Source organism: Fusarium coffeatum (assembly GCF_003316985.1).
Source record: "Fusarium coffeatum strain FIESC_28 chromosome Unknown BRIP53273_contig_302, whole genome shotgun sequence".
Taxonomy (NCBI): Eukaryota; Fungi; Ascomycota; class Sordariomycetes; order Hypocreales; family Nectriaceae; genus Fusarium; species Fusarium coffeatum.
This window is the reverse complement of record NW_022158091.1, coordinates 222,384-248,407: the sequence shown is the minus strand read 5'-3', so window position 1 is coordinate 248,407 and position 26,024 is coordinate 222,384. Positions and strand designations below refer to the sequence as shown.

The window sequence follows — 26,024 nt, the reverse complement described above, 5'->3', positions numbered from 1 at the left end:
TAGACCGACGGTTACAGTAGCCCAAACCCCCGCAAACTTAGCCTTAGATATCCAATCGCCCCAAGATCGCAACCCCCAAAGTTATCTCTCCTCCCCCACGATCTAAAAGACCCAAGAATTCCATCTATTATATCGAAGAAAAGACAAGAGATGGCACTACGCGGTGCCGAGTTCCGTGTGCCCCTTGGCGTCTACTGTCTAAACCCCTGCCGACTCCTCCACCAGCTCGGCGCCTGCTGCCAGTTTTGGGGTGGGGAATGGGGGGAAGTGCATTCTGCGGCTGATGATAACCGTATCGTACCAGGTGAACAGGGGAAACAAGTTAGACGATTGGTGGAATTTCTAGATGCTTCAATTTATCCGTCCAGCTGCGCAGTCTGTAGTTATAATTTAGCTCTGCCCGTGCTAGACCCGCTAACAAGCCATGGATGCTTCTCCACCTCCACGATTTTCCCTTTCACCCCGTGCGGAGTAGACCGCTTCATCTCGGTTCCCCGCATCGTCATTTTATCTCTGCTGTCTCAAGATTCAAGGTATGGAGATGGAAACGTTCGAATTTGGGGAAAGAAAAAGAAAGAAAACACCAAAGCTTGCCATTACTCTACAGTTCTGTTGACCTGCGACGTTGGCATCCACCATGTGACGGTTCCATTTGGCAGCATTGAACCCATATTAGACTACCTACCGTGCTTACTCCTACCCCAAAACACAAGGGTCCTCCAAATTACATTAAGAGCCATTTCACATGGCCAGCCACTCCTTGGTCAAGGCTGATGACACTTCGCGAATGACTTCCTTCATTCGCAACGAGCACGACCACCCCAAACATTGAACCATAAAGCTTCAGCTCTGAGCTCAGCCAAGACTTGGCTTCCCTTCTCCGGCCCGACCCCACCCTCTCGAGTGCTGTCATATTTTATCTCGACCTGTCGGCTTAAATCAAATAACACACTATGCCATAATTTAGAATGCCAAGGTCGATCCATTCGATGTATCAACCTCCTCCACTCACAGCAGCTCGTTGAAAGGCCAACTGCCAAATGTAGACAATACCGATCTAGTGTTGTAGTTAGGTAGAATGTAGTCGCCATACCGCCCTTATTTCTACTTGTGTCAAGCCTACTTCAGATGAGTTCATGAACGGTACGAGTATAAAAAAAAGTTCCAGTGCAATAGGGTAACAGCCGTCACCAAATCTAATACCACAAGGTGTCCAGCTTCCAATCGCACCAATGAACACCAAATGATTCGTCACATACCATCTACTGTTAATCCCTGCACCCTCCTCATAGGCTACTGTCAGAAGCCCTCTCCAGTTCCCCTACTGCCATGTTGGCTTCTTGTTTTCTACAATTCACCAGGCAAGCACATCTCAGTACAGATGCACCTTGCTATTACACAGGACATCAAAAATGTGTCCCACATTAAGCCTGTCGACCACAGCCTGGTCTTGATCCTGATCCTGAGTGTACCGTCAGACCATGCAATTGAACATTGTCCACTCAAAACCTTCCTCTACCTTCCCAAAAGTCATGCCCCGGGCCTCATTGTGGTGGAAGCCCGCCACGCATCATGTGTGCAACATCAACTCCTGGCCATTGCATCTCCTGAGGCTGCTGTGAGCTTTGCATCTGGAAACCAGCCTGACTCTGGGGTGGTATACCTCTGTTCTGATACTGCGATTGATACTGTCCTCTAGCGGTATCGCGCATTTGTCTTCTCCCTGACAGACGCTCTACCACCTCATGCGAGATCATACCGAAGTTTTCTCTCAAATGCGAAGCGTCTGCCCAGCGCTCTCCAAAGGTGTTCAAAGTTTGCGAGACTTTATCCAAGCACTTCAGACTTCTGTCAAGGTTGTCTTCTCCATTGATCCCTTGGGGCTGTAATCGCCTCGGAAGTGGAGGGGGAGGGGCGGCACCGGGACGTGGGATCGGAATTGGGACTGGCATTCCTGAAAGAAGCATTTCTTCGGCGTCCCGTAGAACCGCGAGGAATTGGTTCGCCATGAAATAAACTCTCATGACGTCGTGGTATGTATAGAATCCCGAACCATGAGCGTTGTTAGCCATATCATGGGCAGTGTCGAGATAAGCCATGGAGTGCTCGAAAATCAAGATGCGGTTATAATCAGTCATGCTGGGCGCCCTGGCTGAGGGCGCGATGCAGTAAACATAACTATACCTTAACTCCTGCTCAAACAATTGCCGGATTTCAGGAGCCAGATCATTAGGGAGAGTATCCTGCCATTCCCGCATGTCGAGACACATTTTCCAGATATAGGAAATTGGATCTTGCAGTGGGACTGACCCAGACTGATATAATTCTTGGTACCAATGCGATTGTGCTCGCCTAAGCTGAAACAGTAGCAGGGCAGGGTCGGCTGGCTGAGGTCTAGAAAGCGCATCCAAGGTCGATCCTGACTTCGCATTGCTAGATGCTTGAGGAAACGCAACATTAACAGTATCATCAGTGAACGAGAACGTTCTGGCATATACCATGCTAATTGCACTATATATATGTATTAGTATGCCGAACGTTTCATAATGAAGAACGCAGAGGAAAGAGGGGGAAGAGCTTACCGATCGAGGGCGTAAACGCAATAGAAGATCTTGCGCCGCATATTTAGGGCGGATTTATCAGACACAGAAGATAAGGGAGGGTCCTGATGGAGACCCAAGTCAACAATTGCACGAGCTGTGAACCCAATCGAATGCCAGCTATCAAAATGGGCAGGATCCAGCATAGCATATTGTGTGAGAAGTATTAGTGACTGTATTTGTGTCACATGTCCCGGGGCAAGTGCTTCATCAGCGTGGTTCATGGCTCTCGCGGCATATTCAAGGCCATCTAGGTAGTAACTGTCCTGGCTACGTCTACTTTGGGATGTAGAGCCAATGGCGAGAACCATGTACACGAGCCAGTAATCCGAGTCTTTGATGGTCCGGGTATCTTCCTGGTAAAGGTCATCCAGAGCTGTTAGAAGGGCAGTCTCTGAAAAAGATGGGAACAGTGAGTAGATATTGTCCATATAGTGTTGGACAAGCGCATGCGCAGTTGGTCTTGGAGGCAGGCGGGCTTGAAGAGACTCTGGAAGAGCATCATTGGTAGTTGCCGCCAACACCAATCTCGCAAATGTCATGTTCGTTGATGTGGGCTCAAAGTCTCGCGTTGTAGCATTAACAGATCTAATGAGATATGTTAGATAGGAAGGTACGATCCAGTTATTAGACAGAATACTGACAGGAATCCAAAGTCAGAGACAAGGGAGTTGACATCCAACGTTTCTCTCTTATGGGCAGCCTTGCGATAGATAGCAGCACGTATAAGTGCAAGTGAGTCTCTGCGATCCATCTGCTGCACATTAAAAGCCGATGCGTCGTTATCATGCATGGCAACTGACGCCTTGCGTGACTTGGCATACTGAAGTCTCTTTTCGAGCTTTTCTATCCGTAATTCCAGGGCAGCGACGTAGCTGGATACGCGTTAGAGCAAGCTGCAAATTTATATGACAAGCAAGTCATTTACCTTCGTTCTTTTCCTCGAGCAAACTGGTCGTTAGCCGCTGAGCATTCGTTTGCTCGGCCAGCCTTTTCACAAGCCGTGCAGGCAGGCAGCTTGCCATCACACTAGACACTGTTAACCTATGTTCCTAAGCATTCAAGATTAAGTTTGCTCACTTTGACTTTTGCAGCGCGACCTTGAGACGAAATGAGTCAGCATTCTGAGGATCTTTTGAACATATTGGGCTCAGCACTTACACCGGGAACAGGCTGATACAGGCCGGGAAACCCTGAGTAGAGGGTTGTGGGAGAAACTTGGACGGGGCATCTTGAAGTATAATACTGGCTGTGTTATCTTCTAGGCCTGGCAAAAGTCCTATTGGACTGGTGTTATGCAAAGTCCGATCAGTGGAAAGCGACAGCCGCAACAACTAAATCGTGATAAGAGATGGCAATTGATGGAATAAGTCTGGGGTGACTGTCGGAATGTCGTCAAATTTCTCCACTCGGAAGCGGGACACTCGAGATCACAAGGATCAGGCTGACTGGCAGACGAGGGTAGATGACGGCCAATCGGTTGGTTTTGAATCTCAGCTATTTGTCTCCAGCAATATGAAGAAATTGCAGCTCAACGCTTGGGGCTTCTAGCAGCCTTGTCTGTGACTCGAAACACAGTCAAAAAGGGGCTTGGGAAATGGGTGAGGGCCTGGTGCGGGCAGTCAATCCACTGTGTCGTGGCGTCGTTCGTTGGTTCGAGTTCTGAGTGGACGGTTGCGGGACAATCATCAAACAAAGGAATGATAGTCGCGGACTCGGTACGTCAAGTATTTGTATGCTTGGCCGAATTCAGCTTCAAACCAATAGCAATGAGGGCGGGTTCAGATGATGGAAAAGAAGAACGAAATCGCAATAACGAAACAAAGGGTATTTGAGTCACACAACAAAAGCAAAGTGCTGTTGTAGTTTCTCGCTGATGAGGTTCAATCGTATCCTTCAAGCAGGCTGTTGCGCGGGGTGGGGCCGATGGCGTAGGGAGGGCAGATGAAAGCCCTCTATGTATGAACTGAGGCACGGACGATGCAGGTGTAGATACGAAAGTAGGCAGACGCAGAGTGGCTTAGCTAAATCGTATTTCCTATCGAAACTGATGTTGGAGCTGAAGTTGTACCCAGTATCTGTATTGGGGAGGGAGATAAGGTGAGCCTCGATGATGGGATGAGCAAGTCAGGTAAGCTCCAAGGTAGAAGGTGGTAGCTCAGGCAGGTACCACCTACCTCTAGCCGCGCAACTGCCTCGGTTGACTACCTATGGATACGGCAGTAAACTCTATTCGACATCTATATCAATCATCTTCTACTCACATTGTAGTAGTGCTATGGCAACATCCATGCGATCTATTGCAAGCTTAAAATCAACCATATCAACACCAAACTTCGTTGTAGAAGGCTAAAGTGAAATCATGCGTCGGTACTTCTACTACTTACTGTTAGACGGAAGGAAGCAAGGGGACTTGCTAGACCGCAATATGTAGGTACAGACGGAGGCTCCGGGCCTCTCTCCCCGATGCACGTCAACTTAATACTTTAAATACGGCCGAAAACCCAATGTACTGTACCTGTGTTAGTACTTTGCGTGCAGAACAGCGCCAGCTTTACTCTACCTAGTCTCAGTATATGAATGACAGCCTCTAAGGTATCCTTGGCTGGTGTCAAGCTACGATTCGGATCTAGTACCCGCGGGAAGGAATACCTGACAGGGGATGCTTAGCTATCAGACCCTGGAACTAATCACTATATCAGGACAGGGCATGTTCATTTCGATTCTCAGATACAGCAATTAGCAAGCCAACGACCTAGGTAGGTATACCATCTCGAAGCTTATTAAACGCCATCGATGGAAGTACTTGCTAAAATCATATTTATCTGCAGTGGTGCAAGCCTGACTTCACGTGGGAAGCCTTTTCGATACATGATGAAAACGGTAAAGTACCTAATCACCATACCAGCAAGTCACCGTAGTCTGAAGCCTCCATCGGTTCCGTCTGGTACTCGCTATCGAGTCAACAGATTCAACAATGAAATGGCATTCATGGCTCAATGTCTGCCCTTGGAGTTTCGGTATATTCTTGTGATCCGTGACAGATGGATGAATCTGTAAAAAGAGAACTGAGAGTAGCCTCTTGAGATACTCATGAACTTGAGAGTATGTAAGATTTACGACTCCTGTAGCGAATGGTATATGGGCATGTTCCAAGTCATTCGCAGTGACCTGTCCCTTCTACCTTGGTCAAAGTAATGGATTCTTGAAAGTGAGTATATGCGGATAGACCGAGGAGTCTGTACAGTACCTGTCCAAGCCTGTCACCCAGAGATATACGCTAGAAAAGTTTAGACTAGACCGTGCAAGGTAGACCCCAATTTTTCATCCAACCTCTTTCTGAAGCTTAGCAGATGCCCTGAATCAATGAAACTGTGGATGAAACAGCCGGCCAACCACCAGTGTGCAACGTAATAGTACCCGACAGTAAGTGACCGAAAACTCAGGGACTTTAGTAGTGGTATCCATCTGTCATGAGAGGTGTAGAACTCTACCTGGTTCAAGCGATTAAAAAGGTCAAAATGATAAATAAACAGACCATGGTCTAGACCAGAAATAAATTAGCAGTAGTAAAGAATTTCTCTTGCAATTTCCATTGTTGTCCCCGCTCATCTCTCACCTCGGTCAACCTAGCTGACTAGGTACAGTACCTACTATCCAATTCTATATACGCTGGACTGCCTACGGCAATGGTGATGCGACGACATACCTGACCCTGTAGTCCACCGCTTTCGACAGATCAAGATCAAAAAGTGCGGAGTCAGTCATTTAGTTAACCATTTCTCAGGGTCTCACTAATCGTTTAGCAGCGAGCATCGACCTCTATTGTTTCTGTTCCCCTTTCACTAAGAACCCAGTCTCCCCGCTACCTACCACCTCATAGACAGACAGTGAGCCAATCATCAGCTCCCGTTGCCTGACCTTTACCGTCAGGTCCTTGTCTGGTTGCGCCTGGCCTGAGCTGGTTTCTATTGCCTTGAGGCTTGCCCCTCCTTTCCTCGCTAAACTGGAGCCTGCTGTACCTTGCTGTTTGACGTACATCCATCCATCCCATCCCATCTACGGTATACACAACCAACCAACCGCTTTATCTGTGGTTCCCAATAACTCTTACACCATAGTCATCTCACGACATCCGGGTGATATTCTTTTGCCTTCCGCCCACGCATCTATTCATCACGCTGCATCGACAAACCAACTAGCCACTCAGATCTGTTATTCGAGTTCATCGTCATCGGTTTCGCTTCTTCCCACGACCCCGTCCCGTCCTTGTGCCCTGCTCCCGCTCCCTGTGCTTGTGACCGTGCCTCTTTGCGCACCGGCTTCACGACATCGATAATATCGGACATCGGATGCCTGCGCGCAATCACATTCAAACCGTCTTATAGGCGATTCCGCCAACGCGCCCAATGGATCCAGCGGAAATCTTTCGACAGTTTGGCCATGTTGCACCACGCCAAAATCCTGTCTACATGGGCCATCAGCAACCTATGGTTCAGTACCAACCGCAAATGCAACAACAGACGTTCAGAAAACCGATGCAGCAGCCCGAAGAAACCTCGGATGGAGACGGTTCGAGCCACCGCATTGCTCACACTCTGACAGCTTGCTGCCGTTGCCGACAGGTACCCACGCACCCGTTTTGCGGTAACTTAAAAAGGTTGAGTATCATGCTAACATATTTTTGCGCAGAGGAAAACGCGATGCGATCCGACCTTACCCCGATGTCTGCCCTGTGAAAGATCAGGGTCTACATGCGAATACCTAGATGCGGCCAAGGGTCGCAAAATTAACCGTCAGTATGTCATTAGGTTACAAGACAAAGTCAGACAGCTTGAAGCGGAGCTCAGCCAATTCACCGACGATGAGAGCGACTACCCCAAGAGTAACGAGGATATGGTGCGGCCAGGCGGCCTGGTTCGCCTCAATGGCGGTGACGAGACCCATCGATATCTGGGGCCCAGTAGCGGAATTGCCATGACACGCCTTGTCATGGAGCAAGCGAAGCGATACACGGATTCAAAGCGCATCTCCGATCTTATCCCCAGCGTTCGTACCAGGCAGGCTCGCATGCAGTCCATTCAGGTGACTGGACCTGGGGCTAGGCGTAAGAGCTTCCCAATGGTCAGCCAGCACCCAGCTGAAAGCCTGCCAACAAGACCTGTAGCAGACAAGTTGTTAGAGATATTCAACCAAAAAGGTAAACTCACACGAACTGCATGACCAGTGACCGTCAAATGCTAACACATAGCAGCTCAACTCTTCTGGCCTGTTCTGCATGAAAAAGACCTTCTGCAGGATCTTGATGCAGTCTATAATGGCGACACCGATCCATACCGACTATTCATCATCAGGATGCTCGTGGCCATTAGCTTACAAAAGCTAGACACGCAGTATGCTGGTCTAGCAGATAGTTATTATTTGGCGGCAATGCAATTGTTCGAAGATGTCGTTCGCCCAAAAGACCTCAAGACATTGCAATGCCTTGTCCTTCTTGGACAGTACTCCCTTCTCACCCCTACGAGGATGCCAGTTTACTACGTAATAGGACTGGCAGCCAGAATATGCCAACAGGAAGGCTTGGCTAACGAGAAAACCATATTTGGTTACGAGCTGGATTCAAAAACAATCGATATGCGACGACGAATCATATGGACTGTCGCCGCCATGGAATATGGTTTAGCGCACAGCATGGGAAGACCCAATAATTTTGCAACAGGAGACGATCGACTCGATGTCGAATTCTTTGAGACCGTCGATGATGAGAACATCACTGACCAGGGTATTCAGCCTGGCCCGCCCAGTGAGCGTAAGCTGGTCGCTATACATTTTTACAAGATGAGAATGTGCCAAGCAGAAATCCGAAGAGTATTGTACGAGAAGAAAAAGGATGAGCCAAAGAACGACGCGCATCCTTGGTATGCGAGAGTTGAAAACATGAACAAAGAATGGCTGGATGCATCGCCCACAAGCCCTGAATGGTGCAAACCTTGGTATGATTCCCGTACATGCGCATTGCCCAATCCTAACATACTTAATAGGTTTACCGGCCGATATCATCAAATGAGAATATTCATGTACCGGCCTTCTCCACAGGTGCCTAAGCCGTCGCCTCGTGCCGCTACCGTTTGTTTTGAAAGCTCAGCATACATCATTCAGTTGAATTCCAAACAGATGGACAGTGGTGCGGACATCACTTGGGTCTTTCTTCTCACAGTGAACATGTCTCTTAATACTCTTCTGTGGGCTGTCTCGTATCCAGAGGTACGACAAGCGCACCCTCGTAATGAGGTCGAGGGCCTCATCAACACTTCCCTGGATGTTCTGGAGCGCTGTGCAGAGCGATGGCCAGGATCGGCTTCAGCCTCACAGCTGTACTCCATCTTCTCCAAAGCATGTCTGCAAGGTTATGATGAGCGTCCTATGACGGGACAAACAGCTAACTTCTTCGCCACACCCCCGTCTTTCGCGGATCCCAACTCCCCAGAAGCCTTCCAGAACAGTGTCCAGCAAGCTCCATATCAGAATGCACCCCAGTTCAACCAAATCTTCAACTCACCACCAGAGGCCATGAACGCTTACCCCTTCGATCCCAACTTTCCTCCGCCTCAGCCTAGTTTCAGGTCCAACTCGATCTTCTTCAACCCTGCTAGCAATGAGCCTACAGGTCGCAGATTTTCGTATTTCCCTCCAGACTTTATGCAACCTGGTGAGACAATGATGGACGATCCGACACCGCCAGCTACTACGACTCCCGAGCAACACATGACCTCACCCCCAGACCATCTTTCTGAGCAATTGCCAACACCTCCTGATTCCGTGCCCACTGGCAATATGGCGACACCGACCCCTAGTAATGCACTGTCACCTCCAAACACTATAACGGCACATCCGACACCCATCATGCAAAATGCGTCACCGAATGGGGTTTCAATGGTGCCTGTACAGAACAATATGTCTCCTCCTATTAAGATCGAGCCATCTCAGCGAGGCCCTACATTTGCCATACCGCCGAACCCCCAGCACGCGTCTCAACAACGGCCCCTGCCTACACCAAGCGGTATCAACGACTGGTTCTCACCACCGGCACCATTTATCTCTCCATTCGCGTTCAATAATATGAGCAACAGCTTTTTCAACGATTCTTTGGCTAATCCTGGGAATTTTGGCGACATGTCAAATTCTGGTCTTGGGTTACAGAATGTCCCAGGTGGGAACGCCCCGATTCCTCAATTCGATTACGGCTTTGCTCGTCACGGTAGCCTAACGCAGTCTCAACAACTCGAACTGATGACTGTGCTGGAGACGGAGGGCATGAGCGACATCGATGCTTTCCTGAACGGAGGGGCGATGCCAAACAACAGATGGTACTAAGCAGTTTAGGAATTAAGACAAGATGGATTGGCGCCACTGATAGGTATGAGTGTACTAAATAGCATGGATGGAGTTTTGTTTTAAGGGTATCTGTAGCATTAGACCCTGTCTGCTCAAGAACAGTGATAGAACGAATTATTGGCATTCATTCGTAATCTATTATTTATATAATGCTCCGTGTTGTGACACGCTCCGCTATTGGGCCTATGATATGAATCCCCAACCAGAGATCATCCAGATATACTGCATACGCTTGATAACTATACTGGGAAGACAATTAGTGAGCTACTTGCACTGCCATGAATACGCTGCACGCAATACCGGATCACTCAGGAATGGTGTTACGTTCCCGCCGCTGCATCATCTTTGAGACTCATTTTCTCTGCAGAAGCAGCCAATGTATCTAATTTGCCTTCGGGCCTCTTGGTCCGCTTCTTGCGCCTTGTAGTACCCGTGACAACGGGTGCTTCGCAAACCCACTGCGCGATAAGTGTAGCCCTCGCAGTACAAACAGGGTACTCTTTGCTGTCGTCGATAACCCATCGCTTCGGGTGTGCGTCGGGGTTAGATGCACCGTCAGGCGAGACCTCGCTGGCAGCGGCGGCGGCAGCTGCTGCACGATCTTCTTGTTCTGCGCGTTTCTCTTGGGCCTCGATAGCTGCGCGAAATGTATCCTCATCGCAGACTCTCTGGTCGCTGAGAGCAACACGGACTCGCTGGTCACGTTCGCGCATACGAAGTCGGCGCTGTTCTTCAGCACTTGGCACAGATTTGCCAGCGTTGGAGCCCCCATTGATCAAAGATGCGGCGGCGGCAGCGGCCTCCTTGCGAGAGGCGCCGGTGTGCATGTTCGCTGCGCCAGGTGGCAGGGTATCGTAGTGAGGGAGTGGTGCGGGCGCACAGAGAGTGTCCCATGATGCACTAAGCTGGAGCCAGCTGTCGTCGGCGCGACGGAGGACTTCTAACCAGTCAGACCGGGCTGGGGAGCGACTCGCTTGAAATATCGGATACCCATCAGCCAGGCGAATCAAACGTGCCGCCATATAGGTGTGGCGCTGTACCTCCTTCGCTGAAGTCTGGATGAGACAATGACAAAGGAGGAGTGAATGAAGGGCATCAGTTATCAGGGGGTGGTAAGTCAACAACTCGCATGTTGTCGGGGGATCTGGCAACTGAGTTTGTCGGTTGGGGCTTATGACCTCCTCATTGGGGTAAGGAGGCAGATCTGATGGGGGAACAGCAGCGAAGAGCTCGGCGAGGTTGTAGGTGGTGTGCGGTTCGAGGAGGTATGTCGCTTCCGATGGCCGAGGATTGCGCGCACCTTGCGCGGATAGGTTCACACGGTCATTGAAGTCCTTTGCGATTAAGTTTGGCAGGTTGGGCGCATACTCGAAATGTGAGAGGTAGGTGAGTAAATCCCGGAGCGCCCACTTTGCGTATTTCTTGACAAGCTTCCGCGCCTCGGTCTGTTTAAGGAGAGAGTTTTCGTCGTGCTTCTGTGATTCCTGACCATCGGATTCTGCATCCACTTTGCCATTCGACTTGGCTGAATCCACATGACCATTCTGTTCCTGGTTCGGAGTGAGGCCGTGCTCAATGTGTTGACATGCTAGAGACAAGTACGTTGTGGCACGCAAGAAGGACAGCTGGATTTCTAAGCTACTCGGTTGATCTTTCTCAGCTGGGGCAACCTCTTGGCGCCATCGTTTTCCTGTCTGCAACTGCTGTGACTTGACCTCCTCACTTGGTCGGTGCGGTTGTTGATGTATTCGACATACGGCGAGGGCGGTTGTCAGGTCTTGTGCAGCACCTTCATAGTCTTCCTTGAAGGTCCTGACGATGGCGCGAGTGCGCAGGGCCTCACTTTCGTTGGGTCTCTCAGCTATGATCTCGGTCAAGGGCTGTAGGCTGGTGGACTCGGCCAACTGGCGTGAGGGTATCTTCTCATGGAAAAAATGTACATATTTAGCATCGGGATCTTGTGGGTTGCGCTGCAATACCACGGCACCAATTTCCTCTATCGTTGATGCGCCCTGCATTGTCGCAACACTGCAAGCGATTTCGTCTAGATGGTATGCGCGACTAAGCTTCTGACTTGCCTGCTCTCTCATCTGCGACTTGCGCTTATGACTCAATTTCATCCCATGCCCTGGACCTGTCATGCCCAGCGCAGACATGGACCCTGACCCGGGCAAACCACCATGTACGTTGGTCAACACTGGTGAGGCAATGTCACTAGCAGCTCTCACAGCGAGATTTGTGGCTTCGTCAACAAGACGGCGGATCTTGAGCAGATCGAACAGGACGGCTGGGTCGATTGGACGAGGTCGTGGGGTGTTGTAGTTGATGTTTGCGATTGTTTCGAGGATCTCGATAGGCATCTGCAGCCAGGGTCCATGGTAGGAAGAAATGTATCGCCAATGCCTAGGTAAAGTTGAGCGTCAACGGCGTGCACCCAACAAATCACAAATGGCAGCTTATTGAGCAGACCTGACAGCGTCAAGATTTCAATGGACCTACTTGTTCCGGCAAATGTTGAGTGTCTGCGAAGAAGAAGCTGAGGACGTTTCCTTAGAGGCCTTTGATTTCTTCTTCTGAACTCCATTTGCGCTTGAATTTGTGGTCGTGGTGCTGGAAGGCTGTGTCTGGGTCTGCGAAACTTGATCGGGAGTCGTATCCTGCCCCTCAGCAGCAGCAGCTTGCTTGCTCTTTTTCTTTGCCATTGTTGCGATCAAAACAATAGCATGAATACTATAGACAGAAGTAGGTCAATTCGTATGCGGCATGCAATTGTAGAGGGCTCTCAATTGTCGTGCGCAGGCCGCATGCGTAGAAAAGATCAAGGGTGTGCGCTGGAATTGACGACGTGGGGTATGGGTAGAGAATCTAGTCGCGATGATTTCATGAGGGACGAGATGAGATGGAAGAAGAGAGAGAAAAGTAGAAGTGCTAGTGGATTTGATAGTATACGAAGAAAAAGAGACGATATAGTGAATATCCTGGCTGACGATGAAATTATATCACTTTTTTCTTTTTCTTTTGCACTGATTGTACTTTTGGGGTTGTGAATGTCCGCCGATAATTGTCGCTGTCTCTTTCTGTGAAGTTGCTATGATGGAAAATCACGTGAAGGCACTTGAGATAGATTCCATTCCATGATAAGGAAGGTCAGTCGTCAATGACAATAAGCGAAGTGTAACTAGTAGCGTCAACTACCTGTAAGAACATGGTCATTGGAAGTCCTTTGATACGTTACATGACAAAGAAACTCATCAACTGTAACTTTGTGTTTAATCCATAAATTGATAGCATCGTTTGCTGTGGTGAAATATTAATTACTGGACTTGAAAGACGATATCCATATACAACCCCTACGTGTTTAACCCATGTATATAAGTGCAGCAGTATACATGATCTCAAACACTCCCGACCCAATTACCAAGATGTCTCAAATCTCACCCATTTTAGCTAACTAAACTCTCCATGTCGGACACGTTTCGCATCATATAGGGAAACGTCTCTCTTATTGGCAATTCATTTGACGTTCCCAATAATAATGGAATGGCAGCTTTTTTAAAGATGAACTCGCTTTGAAGGAATGAGACAAAAGCCTCTATATCTCGCTTGGTAGTCATGGCACCTAGACTCGCGCGGACAATACTATATGTGTTAGCAGTCGATGCTTCGATTTCGTCTGAGTGGAACTTACCCAGTCGGTTTATTGTGTATAACCGCCTGTTCACTTGAACCACAGGCGTGGCCACTTGAGAAGATGCGATCCCACTCCCATTCTTCGTACTTCAAAGCTCGAGATACTCCCCCAGGACAACAAACGCCTTGAAAATACAATGTTAGCGGTTGTCATCAAGGCTAATTCAGTGTGCTTACCTCCTGCTCGGATATATACCCCGGCATTATTGGCGAGTCTTTCTACCTCCGTCCAAGGTACGTAAGATCCATCCTCCCTCGTGATATTGAAAGCAAAAGTTGGCCCTTGTGCTGAAGGGTCGCCATACATGACAGGTTCGTCGGCGTACAATTCGACCACTGCGGATCCATCCCTATGCTTGAGATCTGCTAACTGTTCGTATAGAGAGCGAGCGAGGTAGCTGCAATGGCGAGATATGACATCCTGCCTGAGTGTCAGCACAAGTCGCTTACTTTTATTCGTTACGGCTTACCATAGATCCATATAGCCTAAGATGCGTATCGATGGCAATTCCAAGCGCCAAAATACTGTGAAAAGGCAGTGTGCCGTCTTCAAGTCCGTCGTGAATATTCCATGACATGTATTTATTGCCAAGACCGGGCACTTTCTTCATAACCCGTGTATCTTCCAACGGCGATAACTGTGCGACTGTTCCTCCGCCAAAATATCTTCTCAGGCATAGTATATGCCCAGAGGCTCGTCTGACAACCAGAGCTCCCAAATCAGGAAACCCGAAGATCTTGTAAAGTGAGAGGCAAGTGAAATCCGGTGCGTCTAAGGGGTCTTCGAACAGGGAGCTCAAAGAGCTTGTCATGGCCAAAGCTGCTGCGTCGAAAAGGGTATATGTATTTCGGAGTTGGGGGTGTTTGCGAATCTTTCTTGGCCACGTCTTTGGTAAGCGGCGTCCACTAAGATTCGATTGACCTGGATATGCGAATAAGCCCAGACTTGATGGGTATCCTTTTCGGGTCTGATTTGGACAGTTGAATGGTCGAGAGATCCATTCCTCGACACTTTCATCATCTTTGAAACAGTGATAGTCTCCTGGTGCCAGTGCCCGTATACCAATAAGGCTGGTATGTGCTTCACTATGACATCCGTACCAGAAGCTTTTACTTGGTGTTTTGTCACCCAAGTCACGAAAAGCGTCAGCAACAAGCTTAATACCCGCAGTGGCGTTAGCCACGAATACAAGATCAAAATGCTCTGGATCTGCGCCGAGAAAGTCGAGTGTCTTTGCACGGATGCTGTCCACCATCTCACCCGACAGCTTTGCAGGGAGGTTTTCGGAGTGCGGATTACCCCAGAGGTTACCTATCATTGCCTGAGAGAAACCAGCTATAAGAGATCTGGCATATATGGTTGTCCCTCCGTGATCGAGATAAGCCCCTGCAAAAGTCCTGCATGAGTAAAGCCGAAGGATTGGGGGTGGGTGAGATTCGGCACACCTTGGGTCATATTCGGATACTCATCATCTCGGAATTCTTCGACTGATGCGTTATACTCCATGACTTTTCGAGTTGTATGTAAACCCGAAAGGGTTTCTATAGTAGTATCTGTGTTTGTCTAGACTCGGTGTCAGTAAAATAGTAGACTCGGAGACATATCGAGTGTGTTGACGATCAATAGTGATAAGAACTATTCCATGGCTGCAATGTAAAAGAATCTCGGAACTATAAAGCGTGTGCTTTATCTTAAGAACTGCAAGTATAGCGTACCATGGTTGAGAAAGGCATATCGATGGTGTTGCAAACTGAAGCTGTGCAGCAACAATGTACAAGAGTCGAGATGTGGCCGCGACTGGATCAGGAAGAGCTGAGACAGCTTCGGCTATAAACAATTGATCGAAATGAGACACGTATGACAAATCCGGATTGTTCAGGTGCCTCTGGAATCAAGAAATAGACTTCTCATACCGTTTCTGGAGCGGAGAGTAACCAGCTATTCAAACTGAGTATCCAACCAAAGTTGACCTATGACAAGCCCATAAGGTCAGCTCAACATTCACACACACGTCTTTCTCTTCTCTTGCTGGGGGTGATTCCATCTCTTATTCTCCTTGGTCTGGAACCCATGTCTGGATCATGAAAAAACTAGAGGCAGAGTCCCAGCGAATTATCGATCGTCACAGTGAGGCGATGCAGCTGCGCAGCCTGCAGCATCGGAGATGGTAACTGGATTTGCTGTTGGCAACACTACTAATAGCTGCTGAGAGGCTGAGAACGGCCCCAGGAATTGCCATATTCGAGTTCCTAAGCTGAGACAAGAATGCAGTCTAAAATCCTTGGACCGTCAGCCCTAGTAATGGCTGCATTGCGCTAGGCCCGGGCCTCGGACTGGTGATCTGTGCAGGTTTTGAGGATGGATTCATTGGGGGCGGCATGATCAGAAGATAATATGAGAGCTCGGCATGCATAACGTTACTAAATAAGAAACGGAGTGTGATAGTATGTGATAGAGGACCTCGGGATTAAGCAAGTATGTAAAGATGTGTGTAAGATCATATCATATCTCAACACGGAACACAAGAGTATGCGGAATAGTAAGCTCCGACGGACTTGATAACGACCAATCTCAACTTATAAACCTACAGCATTCGGTACTTGATAGTAAGTATCGTTCGGCCAGTTCCATTTAGAGTAAAAAGATCGAGATTCTCTTTACTGTTGTCGCTCAATCATATGAATGACAACGTCTGATTATTGTTACACAGTCTTGCAAACAGTCTGAATTGGCCGATCTGACTGGCGAGCAAGTTGAGTTCTGATATGAGAATTAAATAGTAAGTTAAAATTCCGAAACGATGAACTACTGTTACATCCTGTCAGCAGTGGATCAAGTTTAACTTGTCACCCATGAACATACAGGTACATCGACTATAATCTGTGGTAAGCAGCCTAGTTACATCCAAGGTATTGCCATGTTATTTGCTTTTGAAAGACAAGCACAAAGCGAGTACCTTCCAGGTCTTATACGGCCAAGGTTCCCACTACACCAAGACCTATCTTGCAGGCTCCAAGCTCCAAGCCTCAAACCGTTGATTCCAACAGTCAACCTGCATAAACAGTCACTTAGCGATACGCCACAACGGTTGAAAGTCATGAGAAAGAATTCATTTTATTTTCTGTCAGTCCTTAGCCCTAAAACACCCCTGCGGCCAGTACTAGGCAAGCCTAACCAGGTAAGAAGAAAAAGTAATGTGCCTCCATAATAGAAGTATAAATGTACAATAAAGGAATCGAAAACATCACGCCTTGGTCTCAGACCCATTTCCATCATTGACTTCGATTACAGAGCGAAAGCGAGCGCCATGACACCGGCCAGAGCTAGGTTGATGGGGGCAACTAGCGAAGAGCCAGCGTTGGGGCCAACAACGTCGGTCGCAGTAGAGACAGGTCCGTCAGAGCCGGGGGTAGGTGTCAAAGCGACAGTCTCGGTGGGAGTAGGTAGATAAGCCGGAGCAGAGTAAGACTCGTTGGTGGCAGGAGGCTTGATCTGAGAAATGAAGTTGGCGCATGTGACGCGAGTCTTGTTGGCGTAGTGGAAGACGACAGAGCGGTTACCAAAGAAAGCACCGATGCCCTCCTTGGTAGAGGCGTAGTAGTCAATGTACTCGGTCTCGTAGGGGTCGCTTGTGATCTTTCCATGCTTTCCACTGTTATCTCCGACCTGGCAAGAAGCAGGGTCCTTGGGATCGCAAGGAGGGTCCTCGCCGCGAGCAAAAGGATCGAGATGGGCGAGAGTCGCAGTGCAGTTGCCGTTGGCAGGGACGGGGTCAACGTGAATGTGGTAGGCTTGTCGGGGTTAGTATAAATGATTCATGGTGAGTGAGATTTAGACTTGACTTACTGAAAGGTCCACCCTCCTTGGGAAGGTTGCTGAACTTGACTTTGAACTTCACGCCCTCTCCAGAGTCTGTAGCTTGGGCGTAAATCTCTCCCTTGACGTTTCCTTCGATGGCAGCCTCCTTGAAGAAGGGCTCCTCGGGGAAAGTAGCCTTGTATCCAACACCAGGAGGGTTGTCGTTGACCCGAGGAGCATCCTGAGCAATAGCCTGGCCGGCATAGGCCGAGAGAAGAACGGTTGCAAGAGCTTGAGCGCGCATATTGAATGAGTTGTTGATGTGAGTGTAGGTATGTGTAAGCTGTAAGCGAGTGGTCGCAATATTAAGAGAGGCGAGCGAATGAACCACTAGGGTCGGACAAATTAATTTAGGTGCTGAGACTGGCTCAAAAAGGTGAATCAATGAGTTCAAGATGAGAGATGAGGGGGTAGTGACAGTGACAAAGTAAAAGTAGAGTGAAGAGGAAGGCTGAGGTGGTCTATATATAGCGGGAAGCGCTGAAGCTCTCGATTGCCAAGCCTGAGCGTCATCATTGGTTTGGCGGCGTTGACTAGGGATTACAGGCTACTACGGATGCAGGATACAGGCTACAGGCTACTACCTGGCTAGCCTCCATGGCGATTATTCAACATAGATTGCCAAAAACAAGCTTGACAAGACATGGATGTTACGGCAAATAACCATTTCCATCCATTCATACAATATCCCGCCTAAATAGAGGAGTCCCTGTTTTCCCCGTCTGTATAGCCAAGAGATGTTTGATCTTTCACAACGAATTGATGTGACTGTCCAACTGGGAGGGAACACAGGGAGAGTAAAGAGACGATCCATTCTTTGGGCCCTGCAGCATGCAATGCAATCCATACGATACGATAGCATCCATACTGTAGTCTCTGGGGCAAGGCATGTCAGCTCAACGATTGGTGCTCACGGCTCACTGTTCCGTGAGAGCCCGTATTCACTGTCAACGTGGCTTAGCTTTGCATCGCACTTTGCATATCCCTTCTGTTGTGCTGTGCTCTGTTCTGTATTCGCTTGTTTCAAAGGACACAGGCGCCTATCCATTCCCTTTGTTTCCCGCTTTGATTCAAACAGGACCATAGCCCATGACACAGAAAAAAAAGCAAGCAAAAGGAATCACTCCAGCTACGATCTCTTTCGGGTCCCGTGTTTTCGTTTGCTGGGGGCAGTGCATCGTTGACAGAAAGACTGCGTAACATTGCACGGGGAGGCAGCATCTAAACAACGCTCAATCAGTCATGGATCACAGTGATCACCCTGCGATGGTGGTTATGTTACACCAGCTGTATGCGTGATGATGGCATCACAAAAGGAATCTAAACATGATACCCTCCCTTCAATTTACCTCCGACCCTTGGAATTACCCCATTGAGAGAAATATCTCGGAGTCTATGACCAGTTTCCAGTCTTGGCTGTTATGTTATTCTCTCAATTATCACAGTGACTTGAGATTAAAGCATAAGCTTAAACGTGACACGGAAAGTGTTTGCAGATGATCAACTCAATATAAACATTCCCATCTTATTTGGCGTTTCGTCTCGTTTTGTTTCGTTTCGTGTAGCTGACCGTTCCTGAAGCTATTGGAGGTGAAGCTACCAGACCTTAAATGCCAAGGTCGCTTGCACCACCAATAGAAAACAAAAGTGCTAACCTGTTCCATCAGCACCAATGCTACAACATTCAATAGCGTCTTCGATCACGAAGTCCCTAAGTTTTAGCTGCTCTTTTAGTTCAGGTCAGAAGACTCCCGTCTCACTCTAGGTACTCTATGTGAATCCGTATACATTGTGCCGGTGGTGATTCAACGGATAAATTATCCTTGTTCACTGTTGTCTATCACGTACCTTTGATATCCCACAAGTTTCAGAATACACAAACTGCGCACCAACTTTGCGATTGCCTCTCGTAAGCCAAGAGAATATGGTTACACTGTCCTGGGTCTGAAAATCCCGTCTTGGGTCAAACTTGGCAGTTTCGCATACCAAGCCAAGCAAGCCATGAGCACACCAAAGGATCAGGATCAAGAGGGGGAGGTCTCATGCAGAACCTCTTACTCATTAATTTGGTGAGTATCACAATTAATTAACAAAAAGTAATAGGAAATAAGCATGGGAACATGCAGATGACGGGTCCATGGGTCAAATTTGAGTTACATTTTAGATTACAGTAGAGAACCCTCATGAGATCGACATTGGATTCCCACTTACACGGCCCAGCATGGATGACTGGTATTGTGGCTCGTGCTAACTGTGGCGGTGCACAGAATTGTGGCGCACCCCAGCCTTACCAGTGAGGCAAGGAAAGGAGCTCAACAGCGACACATTGATGCATCACCAGCTCAAAGTCATCGATAAAGTCGCATCCAACGATTCATCGCCTCAACACCCGTAACGGAACCTCTATCGCACAACGTCCGCCGAGTTTCTCCTTCAATCGCCCATCATGAAGCCCGTTGTCAGCGCCTTCAACGCGTGGGGATGGTTCGTCATCCAATCCAACTATCTTCACCCATCATGACAAGGCTAACATGAAGCTCCCAGCACCGTTCTCTCCGTCTTCGCCATGATTATTCTGAGCATTATCGCTGGTCTTTATCGAAGTGGTCACGAGGAGTTTACCGGTGGTGTCGATGACCCTGAGGACGGCAAGGCTGTTGCAAGCACCATCTTCACTGCCGTCCTTGTTTACGCTGTACGTGCTTTGACACCTAGATCATCCCAATTTCAACTCGCTTCTAACCTATATCTGTAGGCTTTCTTCGTCTTCTGTGGTCTCCAAGGACTCCTCCACGCCCGAGAAAGCCGCCGAGGCGCGATCGCTCTGTAACAAACATATACTATTATCCGACGGCGAGTAGAGCACGGCACGACACGACACGGAACCGGGCGTTCTGGGTATTATTTATCGATTTGAACTTGGGATGGCATTGCATTTGAAAGATGAGCATCACTAGTGCCTGTGGTGAAGGGAGAGCGGACATACGACGATAATCAAGACGCGTGGACTTGACTCAAGACACGCCATGTACGGGATATTGATTGCTTAGACGGTTCATTCAATTTGCGCTATTAAATCTGGAATTTCGGCTGCACTACGCGATATGCGCAATCTCTGTTATGCTAGATGAACTCAGGTGACCTAACAATGGATATGTTTTGACTTGGTTAATTTCAAGGTCATTGAAGTAGATATCATCATCAATGACTCGATGCTTAATATACTAGCTGTAGTTGAGCTTTAGTCAGGTGCAGGACCAAACGCGGAATCGCTACGGGTCGCCTATGAGGTATCACAACCGTGAATTATGCTCATAGCTGGCTGGTAGTCTCGGCCGGACGTCATGATTTTAGCTGATTTAGTCTACGGACCGGAAAGGTGGGGCCGCTCCGGATGATGCCGAACGGATGGAAGCCCGTCGGTGGCCGTTTTGATGGTTCCATTTGTTTGCGACTTTGTACGTCACAACTGCCTAATCAGAAAGCACATTGAAAAGATATATCTTGTCAACGTACATGTACAGTACATATGCACGCCCCTCTTTTTGACGGTAGGTATCGTCATCTTCGCGTGGATAAATCGAAATTCACTAGAAGCCTGGCGGGCATCAACCGTCATGGCTCATGGTTTCCGGTCATGATGATTGGCTCTTTAGCTCATTCTTCGACGCGGCATCAGAAGGGAGCTCTCGTATCATGATGAAGGAGACCACCTAGTTAAAAAGTAAGAAACAGTTGGGTCAGCACAGTCGTCGGCCCCGTTAATGTGACGAAGAAGTATCTACAGTACCCTGACTGTAGTGTCGTCATCGATCGATCTTCATCAGGATTCGGATTGAAAGCTCCGCATGTTCGAGTGCGCGGCAGGTATTAAACAGAGAATGCTCCTTCTGTAGATTTTCTGGAAGAAGCTGTTTTTTTCTTTTTCAATCCTCAAAGTTTGCTGTAGATTGACCATTACATCACTCAAAATGACGACTCAAAACTTCAAGAACGGTAGAGCTTCCCAGTCATGATACCTCAGCTCAATGGCACAATAACTAACTGTGAACCAGAAAAGGACATTCCTGTCTCTCACCAGGATTTCCCTGGTACCGAGAGGGAGATGCCTAACCCCAAGGCCACCCGAGACGAGCTCCCTGAGGCCGGTGGTAACTCGCGAACATACCAAGGCTCCGGAAAGCTCAAGGGCAAGAAGGCTTTGATCACCGGAGGTGACAGCGGTATCGGTGCTGCTTCAGCTCTTCTCTTTGGTCGAGAGGGTGTTTCAGATATCACCATTGCTTACCTGCCTGAGGAGGAGAAGGATGCTCAAGATACCAAGAAGCAAGTTGAGGGTGAGGGCGCCAAGGTCCACCTTATCGCTCTCGACCTCTCCAAGCAGGAGAACTGCAAGAAGCTAGTCGACTTTGCTATCGAGAAGATGAACGGAATCGATATTCTCTTCAACAACGCTGCTTGTAAGTTGACACGACACTGTTTATCATGATGCAGTAACTAACAAGGAATAGATCAAATGGTCGTCAAGGACATCAAGGACCTTCCCGAGGAGCAATGGCTTCACACTTTTAACATCAACATGCACTCCTTCTTCTACATCTCCAAGTACTCTCTACCACACATGAAGACCGGCGCCACCATTATCAACAATGCCTCCATCAACGCCTACATCGGCCGTCCCGATCTCCTCGACTACACCTCTACTAAGGGTGCTATCATCTCCTTCACCCGAGGTCTTAGCAACCAATATGTCAGCAAGGGCATCCGTGTCAACGCTGTTGCTCCCGGACCTGGTATGTTTCTCACGCTTCCGATCATTTGGAAGTCATGTCACTAACAACGCACAGTCTGGACCCCTCTCATTCCCGCCACAATGGACGACGAGGCGCAAAAGAACTTCACAGCCCCTATGGGACGACCTGCTCAGCCCTCAGAGATTGCTACCTGTGTAGTCTTCCTCGCATCAAGCGACAGTTCTTGTGTTAGTGGACAGACCATCCACTGCAATGGCGGTACCATTGTCAACGGTTAAGTTATGACGATAAGCTGCAATGACCAAGTTACGAGATTAGTATGATATATTAATTAAGACATTCAAAATTATTCTTACCCGCCCTCTCGTCTACTTCTGCTATGTGTGCTTGAGATATCGTAAATTTACAGTGTTTGTGTCATATTAACACTGTTTTATATGTCTTAGTTCGATGTAAACCGACTTGCCAATGGATCTTTAGCTTACCAATGTATTTACACATTTATACATTTAAAACTTCCAACATAACCAACTTGAAATAAGTAACTCACGGCTCCTGGCTCGTGAAACCCCATAGCTTCGCCCCTAGTCAAGTCTTATTGAAAAGTATTGAAGCGACCGCTGCTCAATCTTACACCATCCCTCGTAATGAGGCTCATCAATACAGAAACGCTAGAGCTAGAGTTCTATCCTGGAGGATCGCGTCGATATGCAATTCTATCTCACGTCTGGGGCAACGATGAGGTCACCTTCCAAGAAATGATCGCGGGTGGTTCTGCTGAGGCTCTTGGACTCGACCGATACAGCAAGTTGCGAGAGAGCTGTAAGCTGGCACGCTCACTGAAGCTGGATTACCTGTGGATAGACACTTGCTGCATCGACAAGAGCAGCAGTGCTGAATTGTCAGAAGCTATCAACTCCATGTTTCGTTGGTATGCCGAATCAACACTCTGTATTGCTTTTCTCCAAGATGTTCCACCATCGGAATCCGAAGAAGAAAAAAAGAAGGTGTTCAGGGAAAGTCGCTGGTTTACAAGAGGTTGGACGCTACAAGAGCTGATCGCACCCGGGAAAATCATCTTTTACGGACAAGACTGGGAGCCTATGGGGACCAGGTCAGAACTCAAAGACGATATCAAACTTATCACCGGAATCAGCGAGGAGCTACTTGATGCGACGCATCATATGATGGAGAGTAAGCAAAGACAATTGGGCCAGTATTCGGTTGCTGAGAAGATGTACTGGGCTGCTGGGAGAGAAACAACAAGGCCTGAGGATATTGCTTATTGCCTGTTGGGTATATTTGACATCAATATGCCTCTACTTTATGGCGAGGGCCAGATCAAAGCGTTCAAGAGGTTACAGGAGGAGATCATCAAGTCTACCGATGACGAATCGATCTATGCCTGGCGACAGCCTCGATATCGAGTCGAGGGAAAGACGTACTGGAGTCTACTTGCGAATAGTCCTTCGGCTTTTGATATTGATCACGCTTCAAAGGATCTGAATGGCTTGATGCCTAACAAGTCGAAATATTTGTCCTCACGCTCAGGAGTATCAACATCAATGACGAATCGTGGATTGGAGCTCGAGCTTTCTTTGACGCCCTTTCCCATCGATAAGTCGGGAAGCATCTTCCTAGCCTTTTTGAACTGCGAATTCCGTCGAGGTCAAACATCGATCAATCCAGCCATATTACTTCAAAGAGCAGCATGGGACAAAGACTCCCATTTTGTACGCATTCGACCGGATATACTTGCGCTGTCCATGATGAACAGCATCATCCTGCCTGATGAACTCATAAATATGATGAGAGGTGGCCAAACTCTCATATTGAAAGAGGCCATCCCTCGAAAGATCTTTGTACCACATAGTACGCCTGATCTGAGGTATTTGAAAGGGGTCATATTTCGCCCGGAGATCAACGGTCTTCAGAAAGATAGTAAAATGGTGGTTCGGGTGCGTTCTCGGTCACCTACATGGCAGTACTTTGTCGATACCCGCAAAGGGCCATCGCAAACCCCAGAATCCTACGAGATCAACTTTGATCTGGCACCCGGGCCATCGCTTGGCTCATTGCAGGAACCTGTCGTTCTTGGAGTGTTGGAACTCGACTTGGGCAATGCCGACTCTAAACAATGTTTAGTGATAGGGCTAGAGCCTCTGTTGCCGAATCCTTTCCGAACGACACCTCTTTACTTCCATCCGTGGTATGCATTCGAAGAACAGTCGTGGATCGCAAGGCAGGATTTTACAAGGGCTATAGATAAGACGCAGAGAAGGCATGAGTGGAGGGTGCCGGACTTGATTAGAGCCAGGATCGGGATCGAGAGCAGATATTCAAGCTTGTTTTATAGTCTGTCTCTGGAGATTGAGAGTAAGAGAAAGAGTGCCTCCTGGTTTTAGTAATTATAATGCAGTTGGAACTACCCGAAGCTACAATGTGGTAGCTAAGTCATCTCAAGCTTGGTATGTACTGACTCTGATACATCATAAGGCCTCTCGTCAAATACCAGCCCCAGCACCATGAGCTCCTCGCTGGTGATATCAGGTCGCTCGTCGATCACTCTCTTCAACTCACGCGCTTTGTCTGTGACATCCTCGATCTCCACAATCCACTCATTCGTCCATTGTTCACTCAGAGCTCCTGGAATACCGATCTGAATACTTCTATATGGTAACACTTCAAGCTTCGCTGTCCGCTCAGGATCCCACTGAATCCTCACATCGCTCGACTTCTCACGTTTCTCTCCGGGGTTGGACTTTTGCGCATGACTTGATAGCACACCTCTTTCAAGAAGATTGATGAAGTGTTCATGCTTCATACGAAGAGCGAGAATATGGGATTGGCCAGGGTCTTTATATGAGTAGCCTGCACGATACATCATCCAGGCCCAACTGGGCTTTATCCAGGTCATGCGACCTGGTTTGAAATCTGGTGATGCATTGAGCTTTTGTGATTCTACGGCGGCTTTGGCGATGGATTCTTTGTAGGCTTGGTAGACTGCTATCGTAGCGTCGTTGTAGTGAGCTCGGATTTGACGATAAGGTATAGAAGAAGGTGCAGTTGCCATGATGTGATGAAACAGTAACAGTAACAGTAACAGTAATGGTTTGGTTGTTGATATTAGGTGTTTTTTCAAGTTAGTAGTAGAGCCTCATGTATTTATGCACACGAGATCAGAATGCTTCATGTGCCCTGCGGATGATGAGTCTTTCGGCGAGAGTAGACTATTGGTGGTGGCTCAGACCAGTCCAGCTCCGTTGGCATAAGGAATAGTTGAGATGAAACCATGTCTGGATCATTCAATAGTAAAGGGCTAGAATACGGCCAAATCGCGGTTGAAACCAGTACAATCTAACAGTTGGATACATGCTTTGATAATGATTGAGCATGCAGGTGTAGATGTTAGATTGCAAGGTTTCATGGCTTGATCAGGCCGTGTTATCGTCAGATGGATCCCGCTGCTACTGATCTGGTAATGGATGCTCAGGCACTATTTTCAGGGAGCACACCCACTGTAACAGTGGCGACGTCACAACTAAAGACCCCTTGTAGATAGGTGCAACTTGACCAACTTGGCAGGACCGTTTTCCCCGCTTCACCAGCAAGCGCAAGTGCCGCCTGACCCAAAAAGCTGACGGGAGCTGCAGGTAGAAAGATGGAGAAGGAGGGGTCCTGCCATGTGCCGTTGGGAGGCATCCATCCATATCTGAGATTCGTCAG

The 26,024-nt window shown here is 48.2% G+C and overlaps 8 protein-coding genes across 8 annotated transcripts; 4 read left to right on the top strand and 4 right to left on the bottom strand.

The window, feature by feature from the left end:
- Nucleotides 1-1,544: 1,544 nt before the first annotated feature.
- FIESC28_10394 (uncharacterized protein) lies at nucleotides 1,545-3,831 on the bottom strand (the record flags this gene model as incomplete). The annotated part of the gene is made up of 6 exons (XM_031164526.1): nucleotides 1,545-2,511; nucleotides 2,583-3,188; nucleotides 3,245-3,475; nucleotides 3,529-3,629; nucleotides 3,681-3,700; nucleotides 3,762-3,831. The coding sequence occupies 6 exons, from the start codon at nucleotides 3,829-3,831 to the stop codon at nucleotides 1,545-1,547; spliced, it is 1,995 nt and encodes a 664-aa protein (XP_031011478.1).
- A 3,178-nt stretch (nucleotides 3,832-7,009) lies between these two features.
- On the top strand, nucleotides 7,010-9,974 carry FIESC28_10393 (uncharacterized protein; the record flags this gene model as incomplete). The annotated part of the gene is made up of 4 exons (XM_031164525.1): nucleotides 7,010-7,225; nucleotides 7,293-7,800; nucleotides 7,855-8,593; nucleotides 8,642-9,974. 4 exons carry the CDS (start codon nucleotides 7,010-7,012, stop codon nucleotides 9,972-9,974), a joined length of 2,796 nt encoding a protein of 931 aa, XP_031011477.1.
- Nucleotides 9,975-10,315: 341 nt separating this feature from the next.
- Nucleotides 10,316-15,192, bottom strand: FIESC28_10392 (uncharacterized protein; the record flags this gene model as incomplete). Its single annotated transcript, XM_031164524.1, has 7 exons — nucleotides 10,316-12,398; nucleotides 12,495-12,725; nucleotides 13,491-13,634; nucleotides 13,684-13,810; nucleotides 13,863-14,106; nucleotides 14,156-15,072; nucleotides 15,132-15,192. The coding sequence occupies 7 exons, from the start codon at nucleotides 15,190-15,192 to the stop codon at nucleotides 10,316-10,318; spliced, it is 3,807 nt and encodes a 1,268-aa protein (XP_031011476.1).
- A 1,779-nt stretch (nucleotides 15,193-16,971) lies between these two features.
- Nucleotides 16,972-17,788, bottom strand: FIESC28_10391 (uncharacterized protein; the record flags this gene model as incomplete). Its single annotated transcript, XM_031164523.1, has 2 exons — nucleotides 16,972-17,477; nucleotides 17,533-17,788. The coding sequence occupies 2 exons, from the start codon at nucleotides 17,786-17,788 to the stop codon at nucleotides 16,972-16,974; spliced, it is 762 nt and encodes a 253-aa protein (XP_031011475.1).
- Nucleotides 17,789-19,990: 2,202 nt separating this feature from the next.
- Nucleotides 19,991-20,374, top strand: FIESC28_10390 (uncharacterized protein; the record flags this gene model as incomplete). The annotated part of the gene is made up of 3 exons (XM_031164522.1): nucleotides 19,991-20,028; nucleotides 20,089-20,239; nucleotides 20,300-20,374. The coding sequence occupies 3 exons, from the start codon at nucleotides 19,991-19,993 to the stop codon at nucleotides 20,372-20,374; spliced, it is 264 nt and encodes an 87-aa protein (XP_031011474.1).
- A 1,141-nt stretch (nucleotides 20,375-21,515) lies between these two features.
- FIESC28_10389 (uncharacterized protein) lies at nucleotides 21,516-22,576 on the top strand (the record flags this gene model as incomplete). Its single annotated transcript, XM_031164521.1, has 4 exons — nucleotides 21,516-21,540; nucleotides 21,600-22,004; nucleotides 22,056-22,337; nucleotides 22,392-22,576. 4 exons carry the CDS (start codon nucleotides 21,516-21,518, stop codon nucleotides 22,574-22,576), a joined length of 897 nt encoding a protein of 298 aa, XP_031011473.1.
- A 369-nt stretch (nucleotides 22,577-22,945) lies between these two features.
- On the top strand, nucleotides 22,946-24,703 carry FIESC28_10388 (uncharacterized protein; the record flags this gene model as incomplete). The annotated part of the gene is made up of 1 exon (XM_031164520.1): nucleotides 22,946-24,703. One exon carries the CDS (start codon nucleotides 22,946-22,948, stop codon nucleotides 24,701-24,703), a length of 1,758 nt encoding a protein of 585 aa, XP_031011472.1.
- Nucleotides 24,704-24,747: 44 nt separating this feature from the next.
- Nucleotides 24,748-25,371, bottom strand: FIESC28_10387 (uncharacterized protein; the record flags this gene model as incomplete). The annotated part of the gene is made up of 1 exon (XM_031164519.1): nucleotides 24,748-25,371. The coding sequence occupies one exon, from the start codon at nucleotides 25,369-25,371 to the stop codon at nucleotides 24,748-24,750; it is 624 nt and encodes a 207-aa protein (XP_031011471.1).
- Nucleotides 25,372-26,024: the final 653 nt, after the last annotated feature.